A 20,506-nucleotide genomic window follows, 5' to 3' on the forward strand; every position below is an offset into this window, starting at 1 on the left:
ATTACATCCCTATGTAAAAACACACTTATGAATAGTCCTTGGAAGACTTAATCTTTATGAAATATGTGCCTTTGATCCAAAATGCAAAGGGATAAGTAGGAGGTAATCAGTAATAATCATCCACTTTAGTGATTTCATAATCAATGACAAGATAACTACTTCTTACATCTGTCTACTTGAGTCATGCAAATAAGCATTTATGCCATCCATGTAATGTAAAAGTTAGACCAAAAGACCAAATTAAATCTTGTTAAATGCCTGAAATAGGAGTTTTCAACTAGGAGAAACATTCATTATATAGAATGTTACCTTTCAAATGGCAATGTTATTGAACACAATTTTAATTTCTGGTGTATTAACTACTGGCCTTTCAACATACAGGCATGAGAATCCAGCTAAAAAACGACTAGACACCAAATACATGAAAAGTATTTTAAAGTTGTGAGAATTCCAAAATAGGCAACTCAAGGATAGATAAATAAATATGTAGCTGCAATATATTATGAAAGAGAAATGGAAATAGGTATAAAGTACCATAGAAGCCCAGATGAAGAAACAACTAATCTTAAGTGATCATGAAAAGATATATAAAATAGGCAGTATTGGAGCTGAACATTAAACATGAACAGGAGTTTGTCCAAAATACAATTTCCTCTTTAAAAGTTTGCAGTATGACATATAATTAAGGCAGTGCATTACTGTAACACATTATAAAACAATAATCACAGAATGACAAAAGCACAGGCATTTTGGGAACAGAATACACCTAGTCGAATCTCATTTAAAACAAACAAAACTCCCAATGAGTAAATAAAATGAAATGTAAAATGACTTCCTCAAAATTAAACATTAAAGAACTTCAAGAATTAGAATAGAAGCAAGTCTTCTGACTCCTATACTATTCTTTCCACTACATAGCTTTTTATTCTTTAAGAATAAAGTAAAATGTCACAGTTAGTAAACAACTGATTATTTCATGATTGTAGTAAATTGCATTTTACATAGCAATGAATGTTCACATTTTTCTAGTCCTTTAGCACTCATGAAATAAAAAGTAATTCTGTCCCTCATAAAACTAAAACACACAATTAAGTTTTTAATTATATGATTAGGTAAGCTAAAAAACTGTTTTTCATGCATATTACTGTATTTTGATATATATATTTACCATAATTCTGTAAAGGTACTTATAAAGCTACATTTTAAAAATGAAGAATCATCTCTTTGAATTGATTTATTATATATTGAATTGCTGGGGTTCTTTCGTGATAGAAAAAAGACCATAATACAATGAATCTTACTTCAGGATATTAATATTTATCTCAACAAATTATTCTGATTGTTTTTGTAAACCTGCACTTAATTCTTTTTTACTAAAATAACCAAACTACCTTTCTACTCATTCTAAAACACAGCAGGGATTATCTCCCAAGCTGGCTCTTCCTTCTGCCTGGATTGCTTTTTCTCCAGGTATCTACGCAGCTTACTCCCTCACTTCCTTTAGGACTTACATCAGTAGAAAATCCACAAATATGTGGATATTAAACAGCATACAACTAAACAACTGATTCATCATACAAAAAAATCACATGGAAAATTAGAACATATCTGGCAACAAACAAAAATACAGCATAGTAAAATTTATGGGATGTAACAAAAGCAGTGCCAAGAGGCAAATTTATAGTTGTAAAAGCTTTATGTTAACAGATGCTAACTAATTCATTGTGTTGAGCACTTAGTAATGTATATAATTGTTTACTCCCTATGCTGTATACTCTAAACCAATATTATGTTGTATACCAACTATAATTCAATAAAAATATACTGGGAAAAATAAATAAGTAAAACCCTCTGATACAAATAGATCAAAAAATAAAATAAAATAAATTAGTCATAGGAATGGAAATATAGAGAATATAACCAATAATGTTGTAAAATCTTGGTATGGTAATGGGAGTAACTACACTTGTGATGAGCAGTTAGTAATGTAGATAATTATTGATTCACTATGTTGTACATTTGAAACGAATATAATATTGCATATCAACTTTATTCCAATAAATAAATAAATAAATAAAAAGATATTTTTAGAAGGAAAAATCTCAAACCCATGACCTAACTTTATATCCTAGAACTAGAATTAGAATAAAAGGAACAAATTAAACCCAAAGATAACAAAAGGAAAGAAATAATAAAGATTAGAGCAGAGATAAATACAGAACAGAAAAACAATAAGGAATAATCAACAAAACCAAGAGTTGATTCTTCAGAGAGAGAAACAAAATTGATCAGTCTTTAGGTAGATTGACAAAGAAAATATATATTATACCCTAGAACCTCAAAATACCTGTATAGCTTCCAAAAAATTAGAGGAGAAAAACTGATGATAACAAACTCATTCAATCAAAAACCTCAGAAAAGGAGAATAAAGGAAGCACAGGAAAAGCAGGAGAAATAGAAAGTATGAGAAAACAGTAGAAATAATTATAAGTTTACCAGTAATCACAATTATTGTAAATGGACCAAACTTACTAGAGAAAAGACAGAAACTAATAGCTATAGGCTGTTTGCAAGAGAATCACACAGTCGGTAATAGAATGGAAGTAAAATAGTGGTATATATAAATACTCAACAAAAGAAAGTGAGTATCACTAGATTAACATCAGATAAAATATACTTTAAGGCAAAAATATTTATTAGAGGTAAAAAGGTTCATTACATAATAATCAAAAGATTTGATTTTGCAAGAAAATATAAAAGCTCAATACAGAGCCCCAAAATACATAAAATAAGAACTGAAAGAAATATAAAGAAAAATAGAGAAAATCACAATGTTAGAAGGAGATTTTAAAAGACTTTCTCAGTGATTTTTGGATCAAGTGGACAAAAAAGTTCTTAATGATAAGTAAAATTAAAACAACATGATTAACAAGGAGAATTTAATGGATATCCTGGGATACACGATAGCCTATATCTACAAATGGATAAATATTTTTCATAAGCACATATGACTGCAATATAATTAAGTAAGAAATCAATTACAAGATTTTTTTTAAAAATCCATGCAATTAGATACTTTAAAAGGCACTACTAAGCAATTCAGGAGCCAAAGAGGAAATATACTCACAATTTTAAAATAGACTTTGACCTAAATAATAATGGGAATACTACTCATGAAAGTTTATGGGATACAGCTAAAGCAGCACATTTAGGAAAACATTAGCCTCAAATTTTGTATTAGAAAGGAAGAAATACTAAAAATGAGACAATTATAGAATAAAACCAAAGAGTAGAGAAAAAAGGAAGGTAAGAGTAGAAATTAAAGGAAGACATTATAGAGAAAAAAGATGATAGGAAACTAATACAACAGCTCTGCAAAGAGAATTTTTTATAATAGACAAACATCTGTCAAGACTAATCAAGAAATAAAAAACAAGAGAGAAGGTAGAGATGAGCAATATTAAGGATGAAGAGACTGACAAATTACAGTAGAGATGAAAAAGATAACATAACTTTTTATCAATAAACTTTAAAACTGATATTAAATGGACAATTTCTCAGAAGTAATATTAGCGAAAGAAAATAACAGAAAAATGAAAATTACTTTTCTCACAATGTTTGCATTAATGCGCCTTCATACTCTTATCTCCTAACAATTCTTAATTCACATAATATCTAAGGAGAGTACATAAATTTACAGCAGAAAATCATTCTCTCCAAGTATCTTTTAATCTTTTAGATATAATAACCAAATTTATCAGTGAAAAGGGGCTAGAAATCCAATTTAGGGATTACTGCCTCATAAATGAACACAAGCACATCTTCCTTTCTAATATAACACAAATGTCAATCAGATTGTAAACTTTTGAAAATACATAGAGAATACCATTTCTCAATGAAAATGCAATTTGCCTTTCATATAAAACACACAGAGAAAGTAACAGATGGCTTTACTCGAAATCAAGAAATATTTTAATATTGTGATTCTCACTTTCAAAAACATTCATCATTTGTTTACTGTAGAACATTATTGGAAGATCCTTCCCTTTAGGCACCCACTTCTGTCAAGCTGTTCAAACCGCATCACATAAGGTTTATGTTAAATTCAAAAGGCGTGCCTGCCTGTGATGTGGGAGACATCCTGAAATGTTGAACTGGTTCACTATAGAACTTATCTCTGCACAGAGCAGCCAGAATGATCTCAACACAGAAATCAGATGAAATTATTTTCCTGTTAAATATTCTTCAAAATCCACATTCTTACTATGTCCTGCAGACCCTGAATCAAAGCTGGCCCTTTCTGACCTCCCTAAACTCATCCTCCATTCTTTTTTACCACTCACAGTGACTTCAGCCTCAACTGCCTTCTGATAGGTCTTGGGACACTGAAAACCCTTTTCTGCTGCAGGACCTCCTGTTATCTTTGCCCGGGGGCTTCTCCCACTCTGCATGGCTGGTTTGAACTTCCTTCATACATACTCACATACCTTCAGGATCACATAGAGTTACTATACCCACAAATGAACTATTTCCGATTTTAATGTATTATATCAATTACTTTCCTGGTTTGATTATGAAGTAATAAAATTAAGCCTTCCTGGTTTAAAGAAGCTTGTGAAAAAGTGAGTTTGCTATATAAAACCACCTTCTGGAGACACCAGGATGAATTACCAAACAAGTGCTGGTTATCTCTTTTCCCACAGAACTCTAAAACACAGACTCAAAGAAATCTCTGATGCAATGTAACTACAGACCAGATGAGCTAGACACATATCCTTTTCAGCTTACCCCTAACACAGGCAATAAATATGGTTTAAAACAGACTTTGTCTAGTTACATGCACGGTGTTTTAAATGAGCCATAATCAATGTTTTGTTCCTTTTGATTTGCTCAAAAATGTTTTGTAGAGAGGAGAAAAAAGGTCTACTTTGTCTTTCTACACATGTATTCTATTTTCTACCACTAATTTTCTTACTTTGTAATTATGGAGATAAAAGTACTTGCTTAAAATAAATACTAGAACCAAAAGAAAAGCTATCATTTCCTAGAAAATTTCTCCATACTTAAAAAGTGGTATTAATGAGAATTCAAAAATCTTTATCAGAAATTTTAAGCTTTAGTACAAACCTACAAGCTTCAATGTCCACAGCTGTAAACTGGAATAATAATGCATGTCAGAACTAATTCTCAGAGTTGATATTGTGTCCAATGAGTTTTAGGAAGAAATGCTTCATTAACTGTCATACAGGATTACTTTCCTCCTTTTTTGAAGGATGGAAGTCAGGTTATAGTTTTGGTCACATAACTCCTGTTCAAATTAGTAAGGTACATCGTCTGAGTCAGAAATCACAAACTGAAAGGTCTGCAGGGGCACAGGAGGTGAAATACATGAGCGCAGCAGGTCTGGATAAGGTAAAAGCAGCGAGTGGAGGTACTGTGGCAAAGAGGAGCATGTATGCCGCCTCCGAAGTGGGCAACCACATCCTGGCTTCAGCTGCCAGCAGCTTCGAGCCCTGCCTTGCCAGTCCTCTTGTTTTTCAGGGGAAGCTAGGATTCTGGGAATTTATTCAAAAGTTACTAAGTTTAAAACATTTGTAAACAATTGTAAAGCACTAAGCTGACACAAATAAACATCTGAAGGCCAAATTCAGCCTTCATCAGTATCAGCCTATGACATCTACATGATTTTTTTCTTGTTGTTCTTTGTTAAGAAATAGCCAATAAACATAGACCTATCCATATGGAGAGGTTTTAGGCAACAAAAAAAATGAATAACATTTTCTGACTGTTTATCATAGAACAGGTACCAGAGTTTCACATGCATTATATCAGTAACCTTAAATGCTCATAGAAGCCCTCAGAAAGGCATTACGTGTAGCCCTCACTTTCAGAAAAAAAGACTGAGGATCAAAGAGAGTTCTTCAGGTCATAATGCTGGTAAATGGTACAGTCAAGAAACAAACCATGTCAAAGTCCATGGTAGAAATTTGATGTTTAATGATAGATGATTTCAGTTCAAAAGAGCACTGCTTCCCAATTTGAAGTTGCTGACTCCCCAGAGTGGTAAAGGGTCTCTGTGAATTAAGTTTGAAAGCCTATTTGCCCCATTCTTCTATTTGCCCTCTAACGGACAGCTGAGTTTGTTTTCTATTAGCAAGAAAAGGGAGCTTGTTAGATACAATCTTTCAAGTTACATGTAATTACAAAGTATATGTAATCCAGGCAAAAAAACTAATGCAGGTATCCTTGTTTGTAAAGATTAAACAAACAAACAAACAAAAAGTTGGAAATAGTTTAGAGCACTAACATTGGAGAAATTATTAAAATGATAAAACATTTTCCATCAAACTTTATATAATTAACATTTATAGAATCTAAGATATACTTTGACTTTTAAATATTTATTTCTCAAACTATTAGTAGCAACTAATGGGTATTCAAATATTTTGGATTTCAAAGAAAAGTTATTTTTCAAAGAATATTTGCACAAAAAATCAGGCTATAAAGTTATAGTTGTAAAGGAAGCACAGGGTAATGTTATCCCCTTATGTGATGTGACCAAAATCTCTGCAAATGATACACTAAGCTGGTGTAAAAATCAGCAAACTGAATCTTTTACTTTGCACTTTTTGGTTCCCAATAATAAAAAAAGGACTAAGACAAATGAGAGTGATTTTTCACATGCTAGATATCACATCAATATATTCATACAGAACAAGTTATCTTTGAAATCTTATACATCTTTAATTTTTCCCATTGGAAAACAATTATCTTTTATAATGTAATAAGAACATCAGTATGTCATAAATAACATGTACCCTCATTTACCTGTCAAGCCTTGGCCCCTAGGCTGCAGTAAATTCAGAAAACTTGATAACTTTATCACATACCTTTACCAAGGCTTGAAAACAATGCATAATAATGCTCAGACATCAGGACTTAGAATAAGTGTCCAGGCTGCAGCTGCGACCCTGGGCCTGTACCACACAACAAAAAAAGTCACAGTGCTTCAGGGAGAGGCATCCAGAACCTGGAGAAAGAAATTAGAAGTTGAACTTAGAAACACTGAGGTAGGATGACAGGACTATAATGTATTCCTCAGTTTTAGCATTTTTTCACAGTTAATAAGGAATACAAAGCACCTCATTTCCTGTACTGGCATAAAGCACCTCTCAAGTTAGTTACTGAGTCAATGTAAATTACAAATGAACTTCAGAGGCTTTAAGAGCACCTACAATCACCAAGAAAACCGCATAAACAAAAAAACCCTTTGGGGTTTTTTTTTTCTGAATAAATTATTTATTCAAGGATTTCCCACAAAGTAATTTCTATTTTCCTAAACTTATGGAAGCTCTACTCAGTAGAACTCAATTTCTAAACGTAAACTGAGGTTGAGAGCAGCCACTGGGTAACTGAAAAAGGGAACACTGCCTCAAGGATACGGGGTCGCGCCGGCCTCCCCGGCCCCCCCAGACCACGCACCTGCCGCAGAGGACACAAGAACTCTTTGGTTTTCAAAAATACATGTATTTTTTAATGTTACTGTCCATTATAGCGGCTATCTCAAATCTTACGTCCAATTACATTCATAATAATAACAAATTACTTACAAAATAGAAAAATTGTATAAGTAACTTATAAAACATAAAAATTAAACATTTTCTTGTACGAAAATTACAGCGAAGTGCATGCAGAAACTACTGGCCAACAGAACAGCGCCGGCGGTGAGCAAATTGAAATGACATGGTTTCTGGAAGGATTTCTCGGTCTCCACAGGGACCACAACGTTCTTGTCTCAACTTTTCCCTTAAAAAGAAAACTTTGCATACGTCTGGAGTTGCGGGGACCCCAGCTCCACCGACCTGCTCCTACAGAAATCACCCCGAAGCGGGCTCCCCTGGGTGGACCTGCAGCGGCGCAGGCCACAGGCCACAGGTCCTCCGGGAGCCCGCCGGGGCCCGGGGCGCCGTCCCCGCACGGTTCACCGTCCCCGGCCGGTATCGGGGCGGCTGCGCGCGGAGGCCTCCCGCTCTCGGAGCCCGGGCGCGGCCCGCCCGCAGCCTACCTGGGCCGGAAGCGGGCGCCCGCTCACTGCCCTCCGGGCGGCCAGCGGGGTGGGACGGGGCCGCCCCCCAGGGGCGGGCCGACGGCGGGCGGGAGGAGCCGGCGGCGGCGACCCGGCCCAGGGAGTCCCGAGGACCGCGCCTGCCGTCCGCCCCCTCCAGGCAGAGGGGGAGCGTCCCTCCCTCAGCCCGTGAGCCGAGGGGAGGCCGCGCTAGCCGCGCCCGGTCCCCGCGGGGCCCTGGGCGGGGTCCCGGGACTCGGGCGCCCTCCCTGGCCTGGCGCCCACTCTGGCGCGCCCCCGGATCCCTGCAGCCGTTGCGGGCGGGCCCAGTGTCCTGGAAGAAAGTCACCTCCTTGTACTGCTCGGTGTCCCCTCCCCAAGAACTCCCCCAGACCTCGAGGACATCACTTCGTGGCCCGCAGGCCCCGAGCCCGAAAATCAGCAGCGGTTTCAGCCCCGAGAGGGAGGTGACTATGAGACGCCCCAGAATCCAGTTCCCTTTGGCGGCTTAAGGAAGTTGGGGCTCAGGCTGAAGTCAAGGCAGGAACCCCTGGCCTCAGGAGGATGCCTGTTCACCACCAGCCCTGTAGTGGGTTTCCTGCCTAGGAGTCCTGTCCAGTCTCCTAACAGGGCTCACTGGTAGGTCCACGCTGGCCGGATTCCCCTAAACAGCCTCAAAGGACATTATGGCTATAGTTAGCTCTCTGCTTCAGAAGGTGAGAACCATAACCAAAATGTTCTTTGATTCTGTTAATAATCTAAATGGGTCTGGTGTTCATGATGTTATCTAAGGACTTTTAGAAAAGACCAGAGGTTATCTAGTCCTAATCAATGCATCTGTCTTAAGAAAAACAACAATCATTTGAATTGAGGCCAAAAGGCATTTAGCATGTTCTAGATCCTTACACGTAAAATATCTTCGAAATCTAGACATTGAACATTGTATTTTTCTCAGAATCTTGAGAATGTCTGTATCAATACCAACATTATGTAAACAGGCACAAAATTTTAAGTTGTTTCTTTAAAAAACATCATATCAAATTTATTAACATAAGAATGAAGATTAGCCAAGGAACCACATACAAAATAAAATAGGCCAACAATAACCAATTAAAGTACAATGTGAAAAATTACTTCCATTCACAATAAAAACAAAGCATGAAATAACTAAGTGATAAAAAATAACAAATGTGGGAGATACGAAAAGAAAAATGCAAGACTATTGAGAAATTATTTATAAAATGTTTTATTAACTAGAGAGACAGGATATCTACCCTTAAGTGAGAAGAAAAGATTTTAAATACATAAGTACTACTTCCCAATTATAATACAAAAAATATTCTAGAATTCATCTGAGAATCTAAAGAAGCTGGAATAGCTAAGACCAGTTCTCAGGCTGTCGTTGGGAGGAGCATCTGGGGTCCCAGAAGCCCTGTCAAGACATTCACAGCATCTAAATTGCTTTCATAATAATAGTAAGACTTTTCTTTTCATTTCTTTTATGATTTCCATTTTCTCACAAGTACACAGTGAAGTTTTCCAGTGGCTATGTGATATGTGATATCACAACAGTGAATGCAGAACCAGATATGTTTTGTTATGTCAGACATTAGAGAAATTTGCAACAATATAAATAATACTCTTTCTCCTCCTAGATTTCTTTTGTTTTGGAAACTATAGTTACATCTCATAAAAATATTATTTATGTTAACATGTACTGAATTTACCAGTGTTTTAAAATTAACTTTAAAAGAAATATATTTTTTATGCATCTCAGCTTTTATTCTATTATGGTAAATACCAAAAGATAAGACACAAATCTCTTTGGTGCCCTCAAATGATTTTTAAGAGTGTACAGGAGGGCCGAAAGACCAAAAAATTGGAAAACCTTTAGTTAACAATGAAAAATAACTATATTGTTAAATTATAATAATTAAGAGTTTTTCACTGACACAAGAATAGAAGACTGTGTCCAATCCAATCAGTCCAAGACCATCAAGGACAAAAATTATAGTTCCACAATCAGGCTTAATGACTTATTGTAAAAATGGAGACTGCTCAATAGAGCAATAGTAAGGCCACGTTTTGATAGCAGGGCTGGGAGTAAAGGAATCAACATGAGATTTGGACCGCAAAATGAACCCGGGGTTTGTTTCCATGAATAAACGTGGAATGCCATATTCAGAAAAGCCTTGTCTGAAGCTGTGCTCCTGAGATGTAAATCAGGGCTGTTTCTCCATGTCAAAGTGAGTTAGAACCTCCAACTAAGAATAGGATGTTTCCATCTTACTGATATAATTTTAAAAATCAAATTTTCTGATACTCTGTGATTTTAGAGAATAAGATCTTCCAAGGAGTAAGAAAGCAGTAGTCACCCAAAAAAGATGGATATTGGGACACTTCAGCTGTTGCGTGCCCTTGGAAGAAATAAGGATTTCCTGTTCATCTTGCAGCTAGCTATACCAGCCTGATGAACAGCCAGGTGGATTTTTACTTTCTCAGTTTGAGCTATTCCTTTTCTTTTTCAAAAGAAACTGATTAGATTGTCCAAGAAAAGATGTTTCACTTACCAATTACTTTCCTATATGATTTGCTGCCAGATATAAGAACTTAACATATAATACAAAGCCATAAAAAGCAGTATAAAGAAAAAACATTTATTCAATAAGTGATTTTAGGACTATTGGTTAGCTTTTAGGCAAATATATTATTAGATCCTGTGTCACATCATGTGCTAGATAAATGCCATACAAATTAAAAAGCTAAATTTAGGAAATCAAACCAAAAATCTAGATAATATTAAAAGTAATATTTATCAAATATCTGGATGGGAAAAATTTTACATTTAAAAACAATCATATAGGAAAATAAGTGGTGAATTAACTTAAAAATCTGGTATGCCTTTTAAAAACATCAAAAGAACAAACAAAAAACAACTAACATGAAAAGGGAAAAGATATATTGGAGGAAACAGATGCAACAGGTCAAATTGAATTCATGTTTTTCAATCTGTTTTAAAAAGTGCAATGAAATTAAGAAAAAGACCAGGACTGTTATGCATAAAGAACACTAGGTACAGATGATGAGTGCTACAATAGAGGGATAGGCAGGAGGCTGTGGGAATGCAAAGTAGGAAGTTGGTGATTCTATGAAGGTCTGGGTTGAGAGGTTGCATAAAGGCAAGGAGAAGAGGCTGGTAGTCAGGGAAGGCTTCTCAGAGAAGATAATTGGTTTGATACGTATGAATGGATAGGAGTTCATTAGTTAAACGGGGCAGACAGAGCAGCGTGCACAGATAACGGGCTCAGGAAAACAACATTCTTAAACGTGGTGGGAAGGCACGGCGGCTGAGGCTGTAAATGGAAGAGCTTGGTCCCAAAGTACCACATGCCCAGCCAATGAGTGTCTGTGTATTTGATCGGGGCATTATTAAAGAGTATTTGGTAGTGAATACCACAGTCTGATTGATAGTGGATACTCGGACTCGGGTGTGACTCGGATGTCTACTAAGGATTTTTGATGGCCGGATTTGGTATCTGAACATGGAAGAGAGACAAAAGAGTTGAAAATGACTGAGATAATTGCTTTGGGTGTGAAGACACAGAAAGGAATCTTATTTTTGTTAACAGTCGACGTGTCTTCCTTCCTTCTCAAGAGATACATTTTTAATGGAGAAATATTGTGATGAGCATACTTGCACACACACACACACACGCACACACACATACACACACAATTACCACCACCCAAGGAGCATGCTTGAGTGGTAACAGGTAATTGCAGGATTGTTTTCTAGCAAAGTTGGATTTGGCCAGTTGAGGGCTTTGTTGTGCTGAGTAAAATTGAAAAGTTCTGGGAAAGACTCAGGGTAAGACCTGAGAAGCCCAGGAGCCACTTGATTACATTTTGCTGGAGGCTTAGGGAATGGAACCATCGCTGTCATCTCTTGATGAAAATTTTGGTAAAATATACAGGAGGGATAAGGCAGGTGTGAGATGAGGTAATATGAGTGTCACGTTTGGACTCCAGGTACCTCATAAAGACCCTGTCCATTCTGAGCTAGTTACAAACTGTCGTCCCAGAAACCAGACAGAAATACAGCAGGAGACATGCATGGGCTTAGGATGGAAATAATGAAATTGTAAATTTTACATAATGAGTTTGAATTATAATGATGATCAGGCCTAAGATGCAGTGTTTCTGGAATGTTCAAAGTTTCTGTCTTTTAGAATAGGTTCATATCTGTTTGCAACTCCAGAAATGGCAGGTTTGCTTCTTCTTTGTCTTCTACATCACTTTGTTTGGCTCACAGACTCTTTTTACCAGTTTCATTCTCTGCCTTCTCACAGTATTTTTTTCTGCTGTTATTTTTTTCCTGTATTTTTTCCTATTTTATCCAGAGATGCTCGTCCTCTCTGTCAGAGGTTTAGAGGAATTAATCACACACACACATCCTCAATTCATTTCTGCCAGATTGGAAATGAGCAGCAAGTAGCTGAGACTTAAAGTAGAATGTCACCTTTATTACTGTTAAATCCAAATTGAATAATAAGCCCAGTCTTCTTACCTCTCATTCCAGTTTTAATCCACCCATCCAGTGCTGGGCAAAGAGGCTCAGGGCAAGCAGAGTGCTGCATGGGCATGGGGGAAGCAAACAGCACCTTGTAACTGAGCCCAGCAGAGGAGTGCAGAGATTCAGGACAGCAAGCAAGGGCCAGAACAGCGCTCATTCCTGCTTTCTGAACCCCAAAAACTCTGCCCTGCCATATTTGTACATAAACTACAGCCCAAGTAAATTCATTCACAAATGTATCTTTCTCTCCACGCCACTGGTATTGCCTTACTGTGAATTTCATCATCCTACAGTGTTCATGATGTTTTCCCCTGCCTTGCCCTTTCAACTTTGTAAATTAAATCATTGAGTGTATTACTCAAACCCATGCATTGTAAGAAGACTCTATGCATTGACAGCACACCAATGTGATGACCCTCTGAAGCAAGAAAATATAATAACCTCTCTAACATCTCCCTCTTTTTAATGCACAAACTTTCTTCCAGTGCATTATCTCCTTTTATATGCAAACATTCCTCTCTGATGGAAATGCCTGTAAGGTAGGTGCCTCTGTTGATGCAGAAGGAAACTGAAGCACAGCCTCAGTAATGACTTCTCAAAGGCCACAATCTTATTGAAATAACTGCTTCTTTAAGATAATAAATTCCAAAGGCTATGACCTCTATAAATGCTCAAATTAGAGCTGGACCCTCACAGAGGTGCCCAGGATGAAACCATGCTGTCTCATATGATCAAAACTCCATTTACCAGCTTCCCACTGAGGGCTGGGAATGGGTTTCCACCTTTGCCTGGGGAATCTTTCTTGGAACCTTTCTCTTCCTTCTATCCAAACTGAACACCCACTCTTCTCTGTAATTACCCAACCATTAGAATCTCAATTCTGATACACTTGCTTGTTCTTTTTCCACAGAAGGAATCTGCAAGAATCAGTATGATGGGTACAGAGGCACTTTTTAAGAATTGCTTTCTATACGAGCTGGCACTCTAGAACTAAGTGGAAGATTATTAATATAAATGATACTCAGTAATTGAAACTAACACATTATTTCACCACTAACTTTATCGAAATCATCTAAACTATTATCTGGATTTTTAACTTTTTTGAAAACGTGGCCCAAGTATTTCCTAAATCATTGTTTTGGGCGATTTTGGCTAGTTGCCCCTTTTACTGTCATTTTCCCAGCTCTAACTGAGGACCTGTAAACATTTACATATGCATACTGCTAGTTAAAGTGCATCAAAATGATCATTTTAATTTCATCTTTTCAGGCAGATGGAGTCCAAGATTTAACTTACATACATTAGTAAAATATTCCACATTTTAAGATCTCACTGGTGTTATCTACTTGATTTTATCTATGAATTTTGAACTTCTGCCATACCTTTGCATTATATTGTGTGGGAGGAAGGAGCTGTATAACTTCACTATGTAGTTTAATTGAAAGCTGCACTTCTGTAAAGCGTATGCAAGTTGTTTCAAATAGCATCTACTGCAAAGGCTTTATTTTCCTACTACCCCTTATGTTCCAGGCAGTAACATGGTGAATAGAAAGGAAGATTATGACTCATTTCTTGATGGGTGATTTTTTTTCCTTTGGCTTTTCATTTTTTACGTTGACCTAAATTCATTTAATAGCAGATACTTCCACTGAATCCAATGAACTGGCAAAATAATCACTATCAGAATAAAAATGTTTGGTTTGGATACTTAATCAGAAATACAGCTGCAGTTTAAAAATAATTTCATTCTAAAATTTATGCTTCCCAAGAAAATTCAATGAAGATAACCAATAAAGGTAAGCATTCTATAATATAAACCTTTTGGGAATAGGTAGAAGGGACAAGAATTGAGGACATGAAGTACAGGGTAAAACCTCTTTAGAAAGCAGAGGAAGGTATTTACAGCTTTGCTTCAAGATATTTATAGCTAAGGTGGCTTTTTTAAAAATTTGAAATGTGTTGGGAGATTTCTTTGGTTTGTTTTGTTTTTTTTCAACCCTTTCTTTATTGTTGCAGGCCATGTATAATTGTGCATTTTTCCTGTGGAGTATATTGGACTGGAAGACAGAGGGGATGTGGTAAGAGCGAAAGGAAATTTCAACATCGTTTACTCCGACATCCTGTTGTATAGAGTAGCACACTTGTCTGAAGTCATATATCAAGCTGGAAGTATACCAAGGGTGGAGCCCCAACCTTCTTTCTTTTTGCCTATGTTCTTGCCAGAACATTGCACTCGCTGCCTAATTAATTTTATGGTAGGTTTTGGGCTACTGGAACTCAGTTGGGAAGGCACCCATGGTAGCTGTACAGATAGTTGCAAATATTTATGATCCTTATTGTTAAGCTTATGCTCATAGAACCCAACACAGTTCCTACAGAGTATAGAGATATCCTTATGCCAATGTTACGGAATGCTAGTTGTACAGATTCAATACGCAGAAGAGTGAGGGAAATAAGTTCTAATTTCATTCATTCAAAACTGTGGATCAGAGGCGCAGGGCACTGGGGGCTGGGGGTAGGGGGGCGAGGTCAGGCTGAACGTATCGCCGTAGTGAGAAGCTACGCGTCCTGCGGTCCTGGCTCCGTGGGTCCGGTCGGATCGAGCCTGGGCGCTGCGGCTGCTGTGGCTCCCGCCGCGGCGGGTGCGATGGAGGCCATGCCGATGCGCAGCGCTCACGCCGGAGCCGCCGAGACAGCCGGTGGTGCTAGTAGATGAAGTGGCGGGGGCGCAGCAACGGGTTCTCCATGAGCAAGCGGCGGAGGCAACGGGTGCGGCGGCACCGGTGTTTTTCGGTCCCCGAGGAGGATGAAGACACTGTTTGAAGAGATCAAAGCATCAATTAAAAATAACTATAACCAAGATCGCTCATTTTGGAGGCCTGTTCTTCCCTGGGGAGGTGTTTTTACTATCAAAGCTGGCCGCAAAGCAGTATCCTGTACACCACTGTACGTTGAAATAAGACTGAAAAATACCTGCACCATAGATGGATTCTTGATGTTATTATATGTAATTCTTAATGAAAATGAAAATTTCTCCAGGGAACTCTCTCTTCATTTAGGTAGAGAGTTTGTAGACTGTTTTCTTTATTTAATGGACACGTACAGTTTTACAACTGTGAAGCTACTCTGAATTTGGGACAAGATGGAAAAACAGCAATACAAATCTGAAGTTCATAAAGCTTCACTAATAATTGATTTGTTTGGGAATGAGCATGATAATTTTACAAAAAATCTTGAAAATCTCATGTCTATCATACAGGAGAGTTACTGTTCCAACTGGCGATGCCCCACTCGAGTGCAAGAAGATCAGCAGCGCACAATTAATGTAAATCCTCCCTCAAGAAATACCACATGGAAACTTGATACGACTGGCTGTGGATGAGTTATTCTGTTCCAGGATTGAACTGTGTGAAGAAAGTGGGTACAATAAAACCTTGGTTAACCGGAACCCAGCTTATTAGGACCCTCAATTAACTGGATGTTTTTTCTGCACTCCTCATTTAGGAGAAAGAGGTGTAGTGGCTTAAGAGAATTTTCCCAACGAGTTTTCTGCCATGGGGCACCCCCTTTTGTTGTCTTAAATATGCAGCATTGGAAATCTGAAGACCTGGCATATGTACCCTATTACTTGGATTTATCTGATCTTAAGTATTTATTGGAAGGTACCACATTATTTAACAAAGAGGAACATCATTATTCTGCCGCTTTCCAGATAAATGGACATTGGATGCACTATGATGGCCTCAGAAATGTGAATTTAATTTTGTTAAATAAACGCCCAGAGTTTCTTCTCTTGTCATCATTGGTTTATATTCGAGCAACAGAGAAATAAATATAGACTGATGCTAAATTAAATTGTTTTCCTTGGTATCCAAGGAAACAGTTCAACTATAAAAAAAAAAACTGTGGATCAAGAGCTTCCTGTATGCAAAGTGTAGAAAATATACCAATCAAGAAATGGTCAGAATCCCTATTCCTATGGAGATTGTTCTAGCTATGGAGACTAAATAAGTAAAATATATTTCATTTCAGATGGTGATAAATATGAAAAGAAATAAAGCAGGGAAAATGATAAAGGGTGAGGTGGGGGGATAAAGGCTGTAAAAGGTAGTGTGAGGAGGGCAGGGCTGACTAAGAAGGTGGGCCCTGCAGGGGTGAGAGGCCAAGACTTAAGGTGGTGGCCAGAGCACATGGGACACAGAATTGTATCCTCTCATGGGGAGACAGTGTCTCCTCTGAAGCACCTGATCTCCAGGTGCCATCCTTACTCCATCTTCACTCCTACCAGTAGAGATGCAGCCCGAGTGAGAGAGCTCACCTTCTGTTCAGAGCTGCCCTAAATATTTAGTACTTTAAAAAGTGAGGAGCACTTGTCATAAAGGAAGAGGCACAGGAAAAAGGAGCTAAGGGCTGGTCAACAGTGATCCTGAGGTTGTGCCAAACAGTTAACCCCAGTGTCCAATCCCTTCTCTTTGATGCTCCCCTCCCCACCGCATCCTTGTGGCCCTCTTGGACTGTGTGGCATTTGCTCTGAGCATGAATTCTCCTCCTAAGCTGTGAGTCCTAGTATTTCTTTCTTGAGTTCCACAGATCAGATTTCCCTTGGTGTTCATTTTTAATAAGGTTTCATTTGTATGCACGTAAACACAATGGTAGCGGAAGAGACATGCAAACAATCAAGTAACTTCTGCTGTCCAACTGGAATGATTTCCCACTAAGCTGAAAAATTTAAAAAGTTATTTGAGAAGTAGTCGTGTAGCTAAAGTCCCTTCTTTCCTGGAATTGGTCAAGAAGGAAGAGAAATCATCAACCAGCCACTTTTGCAGACAGTAAGCACAAGAGGAGGAAGAAATGGAAAGAAGGAGTGATGGAAAAACCACCAGAAAAAAAATAATTTTTGCATATCCCACTCCAAAGCAAGGCTCCTCTAGCGCAATGAGAAGGACAAGGAGGGATTGCATAAATGTCATTTAATGACCATGAAATAAAGTTTTAGGCATACCTGGTTTGGGGTGAACTTTTCCTGGCCAGCAGTATAATTAGCCTCCCTTATGGTTACAGTAGTTATGTAATAGGTATGTACATGTGGAAGAATTTTGTTTCTTTTGATTTAAGCAACACCAATAAAATTCCAATGTACATTCCTTTTTGAAAGTTCCTGAAACTGAAACAAAGGCATAGCCTTGTCTTATGAATTACAAATTCATTTCTGATTTCAAACTTTTGCAAAATTCTTTGTCACGTAATTAATTCAAGGCTCAGAAGCATGTAACAATGAGATGATACCAGCTGCCTTGCTGGTGTTAATTGCACATCCCCTACTGCCCAGGTAAAGTGACCCACAGAGTTTGTTGAAATATTTACATTGCCAATTAGTGTAATGGGAGCAGTAGATTCTATACAAGATAGCTTTGAAAAGCAGGAAAACTAGCAGAGTAAATATAAACAAACAACAAAACCCATCTTTAACACTAATTTAAAAATGTGTTCATACCCAGCAATATACACTTTCCCCCAAGTCTACCAAGTATGTGGCACACCTTTGAAGGTTCAGTCTTTGATGCTTAAAAACATGTGCAGCAGCAGCTTTCAGGCAGAGCTAATCGTTTTCGCTCCTTGCTCTCAGTGGCTCTCTCCAGTGTTGGTAGAGCACAAACTGGGTGGTGGAGAGACAGGAAGGGCGAGATCCAGAACTATTGCTTCTTGTCTCCAAAAAGAAGTGGATGCCTAAATGCACATTTGTATGCGGCAAGTCCCTTCACTTCAAAAGTGAAGAACATTGACATGGAAATCGAGAAATAATGAATACAATTGTAACCCTTTTCCCTGTTTTACGGAGGGAGGCTTTGTTTTCTTGGACATTTGCTACCAACACAACTAGATATATTGGGCAAGATTGTTTTTCTTCCTCTCAATTTTCCACCTGAAAAACCAAAATCACTAACATTTTACAGGAAAAAGCAAAGTACTTGTGTATGTACATTTTCTAAGAAAAATGCTTACTATATTCTATTTACTTGCTTTAACTCTACAAATGACAAAGATAATCAAACAATGTTTCTGAGTCCATCATAAAACTTGAGTATTTAAAATGAAGCACTGTGTAGGATTCTGTTAAACTCCCTTCCAGAAATTTTATATTACAGCTCTAAAATTACTATGGACACCACACTTAAAAAATAAACTTTTAGTAATGTTTGACATTCTAATAATGCAATTTTAAAAGTCACTTCAAGACCAGTGATTTGAGATAAGCCAGACAGTAAGAAATTAAAAGATGGGGCCTTATGACCCCATTCATCATTGTCAATTGACACTAAACTTTAAAATATGGCCAACCATTAGTGACCCATGAACTCTTAATTAAATAATTTGGAAGAATGGAGTAGTAATGTGTTGAATTCAGAAATGAGACAAAATTAGAAACATGAATAAACAGGAAAACATGAGAGGATGTGGAAATAACTATAAAATGGCCTAGTGCAATCAAGTGCCCATAATAAAAGTCATTTCCTAACAGTACCTTAGCCATTTAAAAGTATTTCTTAGTTTAGAGTGTGCCCAGTGGTGATTGTAATTCACACATTCAACATGACTATTAATTTAAAACTATGCAAACTACCAAAGGCATTCTTTATCAGCAGGGATAGCACATCACCAATGAAATTATACACATTTGTCCCAAAAGAGATTTTGAATTAGACAATATAAAATATCAAGAATGGAGCCTAACTTAAAAGTTTTTAAATAAAAAAAGAGAGAGTGTTGAGCCCTGCTGAAGGAGGAGCCAAGATGGCAGTGTGAGTAGGGCAGCAGAAATCTCCTCCTAAAACCAGATATATTTTTGAAAATACAACAAATACAACTATTCCTAAAAGAGAGACCAGAAGATACAGTACAACAGCCAGGCTACATCTACATCTGCAAGAACTCGGCACCTCACGAAGGGGGTAAGATACAAGCCGCAGCCCGGCGGGACCCGAGTGCTCCCCCCACCCCAGCCCACTGGGAGGAAAGGAACTGGAGAGGGGAGGGAGTGGGAGCCCAGGAGTGCCAGATACCCAGCCCTAGTCATCCACACCAGGAGCGCAGACACACATTATATGGTGCGCTGGATGTTAGGGAAACGGAACAGTAAAACCTGTGAGCAGGTCCCTGCACCTGGCGCCCCTGGGACAAAAGAAAAGCGAGTGCTTTTTGAAACTCTTAAAGGGACAGGGTCCTCACAGCTGGATGGAAACATCCCGGCACACTCAGCCCAGGGGCTGGGAATCCCAGGGAAATTCAGGTGCTCCAGCCCCCTTGGAGAAAGCCCCTCACTGTGATAAACAGCCTATCGTCCATTCCCCCTCTGGCATGGCCCCGCCATAGCAGGGGAGCAGCCTGAGAGCGGTCGAACCACAGCAACCACCCAGAGCCTCCTCCATAGCCCCTCCAGGCCAGACTAAGAGGCCCCACCAGCGCACACAGACAGAGGAAGCCAGGACAGGGCGCCAAGGGTTGCCATTATAGCAGGAGAGCACATCCGGCATGCTTGCCCCTCCCCGAAGGGCTCAGGTTGCCCTGACAGCTCCCCACCAGTAGCAGCTCAGGAAATAAAACCAGAAGCTGCTCTGAGGAGGGCAAGGTGACCAGCAAACAGGAAGGGACTTTGTTCTCCCAGCTAACACATGCCAACTGCCCACGACTACCTCTATAGCCATGAAAAGGCAGAATAATTTGATCCAGTCCAGAATCATCCAGACAAACCCCAAGAGGGAGCCTGCAGAGATAGATTTAACCAATCTTCCTGAAAAAGAATTCAAAATAAAGGTCATAATCCTGCTGATGGACCTGCAGAGAAATATACAAGACCTAAGGGATCAAGC

The 20,506-nt window shown here is 38.3% G+C and overlaps 1 protein-coding gene, 1 long non-coding RNA gene and 1 pseudogene across 2 annotated transcripts in view; 2 read left to right on the plus strand and 1 right to left on the minus strand.

The window, feature by feature from the left end:
- Window positions 1-8,750, minus strand: part of LOC140848091 (uncharacterized) — a 29,630-nt gene extending 20,880 nt beyond the window's left edge. Inside the window, exons 1-4 of the mRNA XM_073230374.1 lie at window positions 8,736-8,750; window positions 8,649-8,667; window positions 7,863-8,572; window positions 6,891-7,030 (exon numbers count right to left, since the gene is read on the minus strand). Of these exons, the coding sequence (XP_073086475.1) occupies window positions 7,878-8,572; window positions 8,649-8,667; window positions 8,736-8,750 (729 nt within the window). The 3' untranslated portion in view covers window positions 6,891-7,030; window positions 7,863-7,877. The remainder of the gene's footprint in view (window positions 1-6,890; window positions 7,031-7,862; window positions 8,573-8,648; window positions 8,668-8,735) is intronic.
- LOC140847809 (uncharacterized) overlaps window positions 1-20,506 on the plus strand; it is a 43,043-nt gene that overhangs the window by 2,348 nt on the left and 20,189 nt on the right. Inside the window, exon 2 of the long non-coding RNA XR_012128001.1 lies at window positions 14,655-14,716. This is a non-coding gene — a long non-coding RNA (uncharacterized lncRNA). The remainder of the gene's footprint in view (window positions 1-14,654; window positions 14,717-20,506) is intronic.
- On the plus strand, window positions 13,803-17,660 carry LOC140847806 (uncharacterized protein C14orf28-like; annotated as a pseudogene).

This window comes from Manis javanica, chromosome 2, assembly GCF_040802235.1.
Source record: "Manis javanica isolate MJ-LG chromosome 2, MJ_LKY, whole genome shotgun sequence".
Taxonomy (NCBI): Eukaryota; Metazoa; Chordata; class Mammalia; order Pholidota; family Manidae; genus Manis; species Manis javanica.